Raw genomic sequence first — 9,854 nt, 5'->3', positions numbered from 1 at the left:
ACATCCTCCTCCTCCATGAAAAAGACATTCCATTTCTTCCACATCACCTTTTGATTGTGTCCTTATAGCAGATATCTTTTCTAAGGTATTCTCTCTCTTTCTAGTCAGTGCCCTTATGGCAGATATCTCTGGTCTCTTGAGACCCCCCAGCCCTCTACAATTAATTCATTTAAGATGTATTTATTTGCACAAGGTCACAAGACATAAATATGAATAAGACATGGTTTTTGCCCTTGTAAACACACAGTATAATGGAGGACACTGAGAAGAAAGAATTCCTGTGGAACTTGGGAAGTGTTATAATCGAGGTATGTATGAGATGCTGTGGAATCACAGATAATGGAACGGGCAAGGACATTACAGAACATGTAACATACTGTTTTTTTGCAGAGGAAAAATATGTTCTCTTGATCTACTATTAGAATTGAAATATTCATAACCTTTATAGAGGACAATTGATAATATCTAATGCCTTATCAAAAGCTCATGACCTCTGAACACATCTAGAGATTTATGCCAAGGAAGTAATAGGACAAGGTGTAGTGGATGCTGTGGTGTGTGTTGCAATCCCCCACTTCAGGACCAAGGCACTCATTCCCCAGCTGCTGGAGTGGTAGTGACAGCTCTCAGCCAAGTCCCTCTCAGGGAATCACCCACAGTGGCCTCAGGTAAAGCCTTCTCCCCCCGAGGCAGTCCACATCTCGTGAATGGACAATGAGGGGGTACAAAGGTCTGGCCCCTTTACCTTAATTTGGGACAACTCTGAAGGATCACTCTAGCTCTAGAGCTTCCTGTGGGATTGGCTGAGACCTTCATTGTGACTGCATCAGAATTCAACTGCCCAGTTGTGCCTCCTTTACTCCCTTATTAAGTTTGGTCCCAAGACCACTCTCCAATAAACTTCCTGAATGCAAATCTTTCTCAGTGTCTGTTTGCTGGGGAACCTGACTCATGACATAAGAGTATAAATGCAAATGTGGATTGGTTTTTATTTTAGAATGTGTACATGTAAAAAGTTGTAAATATTATGAATGTCCAACAATAGAGAATTTGTTTAATGTATTAATGATACATCCATAACATGAAATATTATAGAGCCGTTCAGAATAGTGTAGATATTTGTTGACTTGGAATAAATGTTTAGGATGCATTTTTTGAATAAGCTTTTTGGTTGAAATATAACATACATGCAGAAAGATGAACAAATTATGTAAGTATATAGCTCAATAAATTAATCCAAAGTGAACACATCTTTGTTCACCACTATTTAAAATTAGTTTATTTTTAAATAGTCATGACAATTGTTAGTAAAATTACATAGATTTCAGGTGTACAATCCTGTATCACATCATCTATAAATTACATTGTGTGTTCACCACCCAGAGTCAGCTCTCCTTCCATCAACATATGTTTGATTCCTTTAGCCTCATCTAAGATCCCCCCGTCCCCTTTACCCTCTGGTAACCACTAAACTATTGTCTGTGCATTTTAAGAGAAAAGCAGAATCTGAAGCAGTATATATAGTATCCCAAATTATATAAAAACATATACATAGCATTAAAAAAAGTGTGGAGAATTACACACTAAAATGCTAATGTTTTTCTAGATGATGAAGATACAAATAATATATTTCTATTTGTTTATCAGGAATTTTAATAATTTGTATCTTTTTAAATACTTACCATCCACTTGGTAACTTGGAGAAATATATGCTAGAACTTCCTAATGAATAATTACTGACTGTTGAGTTGTTCCCAAAATTCATTAAAATTCATTAGAGTACCCTCTAATTCTATATTATAAATGCTATTACTAGATGTATCTCTAATTTCTGGGTCTCTGATAAGATTATATTCCTGAAACTTTCTATTTACCCAATGAATTGATGATGGAACCACAGAAAGGTCACCATTGTTTTTTCTTACTATAGGAATTAACATATAATAAATTAGTATATTAAATTGCAATGCTTATTCTTTATGCCACCTCAGCGATACAATTAAAAATTTAAACTTCTTCAAATGTGAATACACAGAACACATTTAATTTTTTTCATAGAAAGATAGGAGTTTGTATATTTTATTTAATATGAAAATATACAAAGTCCATATTGGGATAAAAATCCATTTCTTGCTGGTCTTTTGACAGGAATTCAGGAGGGTGGAATGGGGGGAAGATGAGAATTTTTCTCTCCCTTTCTGTGTATCTGTGTGAATGAGTTTGTTTTTTAGTTAAACCAAAGGCACTTAATTGGCGAATACAGCCACAAAAGCAATTTTGTCTATGTGAAAAGGATAAAAGTCTTAAGGAAATAGATCTTATATTAAGATCCAATCTTTCTTCCTGGGAAGTATTGAGAGGAAGATCGTTAGAAGAAGAAACACTGCAAAAAACAAAATGTTTTAACTGGGCGGGATCTTACAAAGCATCTTTCTTCACTCTTTCATTTCTCAAAAAACAATACTAAGGCTCAGAGAGGTCCCATGATTTGGCCACAGTCACTGCATGATCTACTGATGGAGGCCTCATGGCCCAGCTTGGGGAGGGGGCTGGGTTGCCAGATCAGATTGCAGTGCGTGAAGGCATCAGGACTGTTTAATCCAAAACTCAAAGCAGGTCAGCCAGTGGGGTCAGGAAGTTGGACTTTGTGACTCAATAAAAGGCTCCGCTTAAGCAGATGTGAGACTTGTCCCCTAAACTGGGTAAGGCTGGACTCTCTTCACTCGATATGCCTGAATGGACTTCCCCATCCATGTGCTTTGTCCCTTGACAATGTCTCCCAGCTTTGGGAAAAGAAGAACTGTTGTGCTCATTGCAACAGTCCTAATGATTAACACAAGGTGGAAAGCAGGAGATGGAAGACGGAAGATCCAAAAAATTTCAAAGCAAATGACTTTTCTCAAGACCTTGCTTCCTTGATGTGAGGAACTGACATGTGAGGCCTCTTAAAGAGAGGGAGGGATGCTGCTAAACTCCTGGGGGCTTCTTCCTCCTAAACAGGTTCCTCTTCTTCCAGGACCCCCAGTGGAATCAACAAATGTGTCTCAGGGACTAGAGAGCTGGGAGCCTGGACCACTCATCCTTCCTTGCCTTCTGTCTCCTCTGAAAGCTGCTCCAATGGAAGTGCCTCTGATTGTGTCTCAGTATGAGTTCCCAGTTCCTCTAACTCCACAGGTGGGGGAAGCAGCAAAGCCATCCCTGCCTTTTCCCACCACACTTCACAGCAGGAAGAGCGGTGGGAGAACTCTGGGGGAAATGCACAGCTAGAAGAGATCAATTTCACAACAAGATATTGCAGACCTTCGGGAGCACATCCCGGGGGCTGTTCCCTACCTATGGCACACCAGGCAGCATAGTGTAGTTACCACACTATCCTGGAACTCGGGGACCACACTATCCTGGAACTCGGGGACCTGAGGCAGGTTTCTGTTTCTGCTGCCCAGGTGCTGTCTGACCTTGGGCCTGCTGTGGCCCTCAGGCTCCTTCAGGCTCCTTGTGTGTTTATAGTGGGAGGACGAGAGGAAGGTCCCTTACCTTGCTTTTGTCCTTCCATTCCTTGAGTTCAGGGTAATTGACTATCTTTTACACAATGAAGTCTTTTGCAAGGCATTCAAGATACTTCTTTCTCAGGCCTACACTTTTCTCTTCTGTGCCATCCCCCACCTCCTCCTAGTCACATGGAGGAACTTGCTATTTTCTTTTTTTTTTAAAGATTTTATTGGGGAAAGGGAACAGGACTTTTATTGGGGAACAGTGTGTACTGCCAGGACTTATTTCCAAGTCAAGTTGTTGTCCTTTCAATCTTAGTTGTGGAGGGTACCGTTCAGCTTCAAGTGGTCCTTTCAGTCTTAGTTGTGGAGGGAGGGCATAGCTCAGCTCCGGGTCCAGTTGCCATTGCTAGTTGCAGGGGGCGCAGCCCACTATCCCTCGAACCGACAACCTTGTGGTTGAGAGGACGTGCTCCAACCAACTGAGCCATCCAGGAGCTCAGCGGCAGCTCAGCTCAAGATGCCATGTTCAATCTTAGTTGCAGGGGGCGGAGCCCACCATCCCTTGTGGGACTCGAGGAATTGAACTGGCAACCTTGTGGTTGACAGCCCACTGGCCCATGTGGGAATCGAACCGGCAGTCTTCAGAGTTAGGAGGACGGAGCTCCAACCACCTGAGCTACTGGGCTGGCCCGGGCTATTTTCTAAACATAGTGTTCTGCCACCAGTGTTTACTTCTCTTTCTGGACTTTTTCTTCTGTCTGAATTGCCCTCCCCTTACCCCAGTGAAAAAACTATCCTTCAAAGTCCTTCCCAAGGTAATCTTTGCTCTGAAATCTTCCTGATCCCTCCCACTCCACCCCTTTTCTCCCACTGCTTTCTAATAACCCTGTCCTTGTTTGTACCGGAGCTCTTATCAAGGTCTGGTTTGTATTACAACTCTAGGGGCTGCTTCTGTTGGGGAGAATTCTCAGCACTTGGATCTAAAATAAAGTGCTTGATTTAATTGCTTAGCTCTTCTTAGGAGAGGACAAGGTCTGTGGCTCTGATGGAGACTGCAGATTCCAGGCTCCCAGATCGCTTAGGTGCCCTGCCTTCCTCTCTTACCAGCTGTTTTCTTTCACACAGGAGTCCTGGTCAATAATGAATGCTATCAGAAGAGCTGGCACAAATGGACTGCTCTTAGGTAAGGGGTGGGGGCACTGGTGCTTGTCCTAGAAGGGAAGGGTGGGGGACGATCTCCTAAAATGGAGGAAACCAAGAGACCACTGAACCACCCAGGAGGACAAGTAATTAGGTCTTCTCCTGTCAGGAACCGTAGACACCCAAGTCTCTGTCTTTCTTCAGACACCGTGGGCAATATCTGACCTCCACTTAAGAAGACCCAGGGCTTGGAGAAGAATGTGCTCTGTCCTTGGGACTGAAGAAAACAGTTCTAGTGTCAGGAGGCTGGGAGGGGGAGATGGGAGACCAGGGCCATTCTCTGTGTGTTCTGGAGAACAGGCTATTGACTACACCTGGTAAGCTCACACAGACGTCAGGGCTGCCCCCTGGGAAAGTACAATCTGTTCCTGGTTGGCCTCAAACAAGGGCTCAGATGTTGGAACCCCTTTCTTTCCCAGTTAGATGTATGGAGACAAATGGGCTTGGAAAGAGAAATGAGAAGTCTTACAAAATGGGGATCATCAACAGGAGTGATAACCTGCACAGTCTTGAAAGCTTTTTGCCCTTGTGTAGTTGTCATGTGAGATGAAATGTTGGGGTGTGGGCAGGAGGCATAAATTGGGAGAAGATTGTACAATGTTTCGCTGGGGAAGGGGTTTCTCAGTTGAGGCCTATAAATGCATAGCTTGTGACAGGCTTGAGGGGCCATGCTGTTTGTCCCCTAAGAGATGTTTTAGCTTCATAGGATCATAAAGTCTCCCAAGTTACTACAATACAAATTGAACTTGGTCTCCGTGGAGTTAGCTCCAGAGCGTCCAGAGCCTCACTCCTGAAGAGGAGTCAGGGAAACGGTGCTTAACTTGGGAGAGGAGCAGATAGCTGCTTGAGAGAAAATGGGAGGTGTGAGTGGACCCTTGCCACACAGCCTGTCTCTAAGGAGACTCTTTGGGGCTCAGAGCCCACAGATGCAGTGTAGTTCCCATCTTACTGGACTGCCTTTGGCTCTAGGAAGATTTCAGAGATTAATTTCCAGGCATTCTGTGGAGGGGACAAAAATGCACTTCCCTTCACTTTCCTCCACACCTGGGATCAGGCCAGTCACTGATGTGTCTTTGTGATGTGATGCGATGTGATCTTGAGACCCTGCCTTGAACACTCAAGTTTGCCCTCTCTCCACACTCTTGTGCTTCCTCACATGCACATGAACAAACTTTGTCTAGTCTCCTGATCTGTCTTTTGTCAGTTAATTCTCAGGCTCCCTGATATGAACCTAAATGGATAGGAAAAGTTTTCCTCCCAGCACCCCTTAAGATGATAAGAGTACAAGGACTAAGAGACAAACGAAACATACCGTGTTTCCCCCAAAATAAGACCTAGCCAGACAATCAGCTCTAATGTGTCTTTTGGAGCAAAAATTCACGTAAGACCCAGTATAATATAATAATATAATATAATATAATATAATATAATATAATATAATATAATATAATACTGGGTCTTATATTAATTTTTGCTCCAAAAGACACATTAGAACTGATTGTTGGGCTACGTCTTATTTTTTGGAGAAACAGGGTAGGTGGAGGGTAGGGTAGTGGGTGAATTATGGGAACATTAAACTAAAAACTCATGCCATGCTATGTCTTCCTGTGACCCACTTCCACTTCAAAATTCGTACACATCAGCAAATAACATTGACCTGACTAAAGATTTTTTGGATATCATGGGGTAAAACAGTTTTAAAATTTCCTTTTAAAGAATTCTGTTCTTTCTACCAAGGTCCCTCTCTTCTCTCCTCTTCCCCTTTCCTCCCCTCCCCAGGATTTTAAAACTGCCCACTGTTTTCAGCTCAGGTTTTTATCAAAACAAAGGTCTGGAAATTATTTGACTCCACCCCCCTGTAAAAAAAAGATCACCCAGTGTTATTTAAATAGATTCCTTTGGGGGGATCTGAACAGCACCCCATGTGAATAATCACAGAACTACTACCATTTATAGATTCTTTCTAAGCACTACTTTAAGCACTCTGCTCATCTTACCTTATTTCATCCTAATAGTAAATCTAAGAGGTACATATTATCCCCATTTTAGAGACCTGGAAACTGAGGACCAGGGTAATAAATCAAGTTCTGTAACTTGCCCATTTCTTAAGATGCTAAACCAGAATTTGGCCTCAGATAGTCTAAATACAGAGCATGGAGGGAATTTTGATAATTTTCACTCAAGAGGTATCAAAATTGTCACCTAGCAAAAACAGATCTCGCTCTAGGAGGAAATTCTGCTGCTAAGAAATGTGATGCTCTCTATTTTTTCTTCAATAGGGATTTGGGATTTTGGTTTATCTTTAGTTCCTCTACTAAATTCTGACCTACAGGATGAATGGTCACTGTAGATAAGAACTGTCACAAACTTACCTTCAACATCTCAGGAGTATTAAAGTGGCCCAAACAGGGTCAGGTCACATAGAGACTTCCTTCTTCTCGACCTGTTCAAGCACTTGCCCCTTCCTTCTCCAGCTCTGGGAAGCCTTCCAGCTAGAGACGGCTGGGTACCCCTCCCTGCTCCCCCCAGGAGAGGTGCTGTTGGGAGATGTGAAATTCTGGTCAAAGCCACTCCAGGACTCCGGGGGAGGGACAGGACCTCCTTTTCCCTCCACCTCCTGTGATCCATGTTATGTGCCCTTTGCTAACTTCCAAGGGCTATTTGGTGAAAATGAGATAATAAGGAGCTGGTTGGGGTTTGAGCATCAGTGCTGTAGTGGCTCTCTCTGCTGCTCCTTGTGAACCAGCAGACAGATGTGATTCACATGGTAAGACAGGTCCCTATCAACAAAGACTCACCCTCCCCAGCAACCCTGAGAAGAGGGTGGCCAAGGTAACTCCCCACTCCTTCCTCACAATGCCCTTGTTTTCCTCTGGACTGAAACCAAGATGCTCCTCCCACCCTTCCCTTCTAGGAAGCCAAGCCGCTTTGTAATCTCCATAAAGTCCACAGTCCAGGGATCCAGCGACTGCAGAAACTGGCCTTCCACTTGCTCTCTCCTGGAATCCGAGCTAGAGACCCAGGTAGTGGTCCAAGAAGTGGATTCAGGAGCTGCTTTTGCTTGAGGGTTGGAGCGAAGGGAGCTGGGGTGAGCGAGGATAGCACTGAGAAAGCTTGGATTAGGCAAACATCAGCTCGGGCAGAGCTGGAATAGGGGATGGAGTGCTAGGGCTTCGGAGAACCCATGGGGCTGGAGAAGGATGGGGGGAGGCGAACATCTCTCTTTGGACTACAAGGCGTCCCTTTATGATGCCAGTGTCAGGCACTGGGTTGAGTTTCCTTTGTGTTCTACGACAACAGGGCTCTGTCGGCCATGATCCTCTATGTCATGGTGGTGTCAGGGACACAATTTGGCTCATGGTTTATTCAAAAGATCTTCTATTGAGCCACTAGAGCACTGAGTACAAATATATTTTATTTTTTAAATGTATTTTAGATAAAAAAAAAAAAAAACCCTCCAGTATTCAAAGACAGGACTGCCAAAATTTAGGTTACTTCCAAGGTCACCACCCAGAGGGGAGGACCTCCTCTCTGTAGCTAGTGGGAATTAAATGCTCTTGGAGAAGAGTATATGCGAGTATTCATTACTTGGAAAATCTTGCAGGAATAGGGGCATTTTTCTGACTAACCTGAAGGGAGATTGTAAAGCAGGGAGGCCACAGGTAGAGCTGGGGTTCTCTTTCTAACGTGATGCTTTTCCTCCTTTCTCCCTTTCCTGGCTAGGTAGGTTCCTCTTGGGGGAGTGAGGCCACCATGGCTCAGGAGAAGCCCCTCTTCCTGTTCCCACTGCTAGTCCTCGTGCTGCTGGTGCTGGGGTGGGTCCAGCCTTCCCTGGGGAAGGAATCGCGGGCCATGAAGTTCCAACGACAGCACATGGACCCGGACAGCTACCCCAGCAACAACCCTAACTACTGCAACCAAATGATGAGGCGCCGGGAAATGACGAAGGGATCATGCAAGCCGGTAAACACCTTTATCCACGAGCCCATCGTAGATGTCCAGGCCGTTTGCCTCCAGGGAAATGTCACCTGTAAGAATGGTCAGCCCAACTGCCATCGGAGCAGCTCCAGCATGAACATCACGGATTGTCGCCTGACGTCCGGCTCCAAATATCCCAACTGTGTGTACCGGACCAGCCAGAAAGAGAGGCACATCATCGTGGCCTGCGAGGGGAATCCATATGTGCCGGTCCACTTTGATGCTTCAGTAGAAGTCTCCATCTAAGACCAGAACAGCAAGATGCCTCGCCTCATTATTGCGTTACCTGCCTCTCCCTTCTTCCTTCCTTGCCCTAAGAGAAATAATTCAAGTTAGGGCTCCTATCCAACACAACTTGCTTCCTTGGCCTGAGGCTTGCCCCTGTGTGGTTTGGTAGGTGAGGAGTGAGTTGTGAGGTGGGCCCCATGTTAAACCACTTCACCTCTTCTTTCAATAAAACTCAGTTGCAACCACCTGAATTCCTGAAGGTGTCCTTATCCAGGTTACTGTTCATATGATTGCTTTCCTGCCAGGGGTGAGAACTGTAAATCTGGTTAACTTTGGTGAGCTGCAAATGGAATCATTAAATGCCTCCTCTTCTGACCTCAGATCATTCCTTTCCTTGTAGATTCTTTGATGCCAAGTATGAATTTTTAAGTGTTGTGGAGGAGAGACTGTTCCATGATGGGACCTGCAAGCTGGTCCCAGGTCAGAACAGAGATTGCTTCCCACAAGCCCTGCTTAGAAACTGTCTGACCATAATCGAAATTCATTCTGATCCTAATCAATGTTCATTCTGAAATAAATCAGGACCCCCTCACTTGCCTCCTGTGACTTGCTAATTCCTGGAGCGGGCTGTTGTCCTGACCTGGTCAGGCGTGTAAAATAATTTCTGTACCTGGTAGCATTCACGTACTAGTAGTACCTGTGACTACCCCCTCCTTTTACCCTGTATAATTCTTTGGCACCTGTCAAGTGCCGCAGTGATCCATTCTGTCTTGCAGCCACCCAAGGCATGATTTTATGTAAGTGTTCCTTAATGAACTTTATTATTTAAAAACTGGAATGCCCAACCTCTTTCTTTGATCTTTCCCTGCCCTCACCGTAGGGAGGTACATTTTCTGTCCCAGGACCTTTCCATGGGTCTGTGTGTACTAACAAGTACGGGCTGTTTTAGATAAAAGG

At 44.3% G+C, this 9,854-nt stretch overlaps 1 protein-coding gene across 1 annotated transcript; it reads left to right on the top strand.

Annotated features, from left to right (window-relative positions):
* The first annotated feature begins 4,348 nt into the window (after nt 1–4,348).
* RNASE1 (ribonuclease A family member 1, pancreatic) lies at nt 4,349–9,148 on the top strand. The gene is made up of 4 exons (XM_033109428.1): nt 4,349–4,409; nt 4,617–4,674; nt 7,606–7,758; nt 8,415–9,148. Exon 4 carries the CDS (start codon nt 8,445–8,447, stop codon nt 8,913–8,915), a length of 471 nt encoding a protein of 156 aa, XP_032965319.1. The 5' UTR covers nt 4,349–4,409; nt 4,617–4,674; nt 7,606–7,758; nt 8,415–8,444; the 3' UTR covers nt 8,916–9,148.
* Nucleotides 9,149–9,854: the final 706 nt, after the last annotated feature.

Source organism: Rhinolophus ferrumequinum, chromosome 6 (assembly GCF_004115265.2).
Source record: "Rhinolophus ferrumequinum isolate MPI-CBG mRhiFer1 chromosome 6, mRhiFer1_v1.p, whole genome shotgun sequence".
NCBI lineage: Eukaryota > Metazoa > Chordata > Mammalia > Chiroptera > Rhinolophidae > Rhinolophus > Rhinolophus ferrumequinum.
Note: the sequence above shows the minus strand (reverse complement) of the source record. Positions and strands in the feature narration are given on the sequence as shown.

Excerpts from the sequence above, each read along its gene's own strand:
- RNASE1 (XM_033109428.1), top strand. The coding sequence starts at position 8,445 with ATGGCTCAGGAGAAGCCCCTCTTCCTGTTCCCACTGCTAGTCCTCGTG.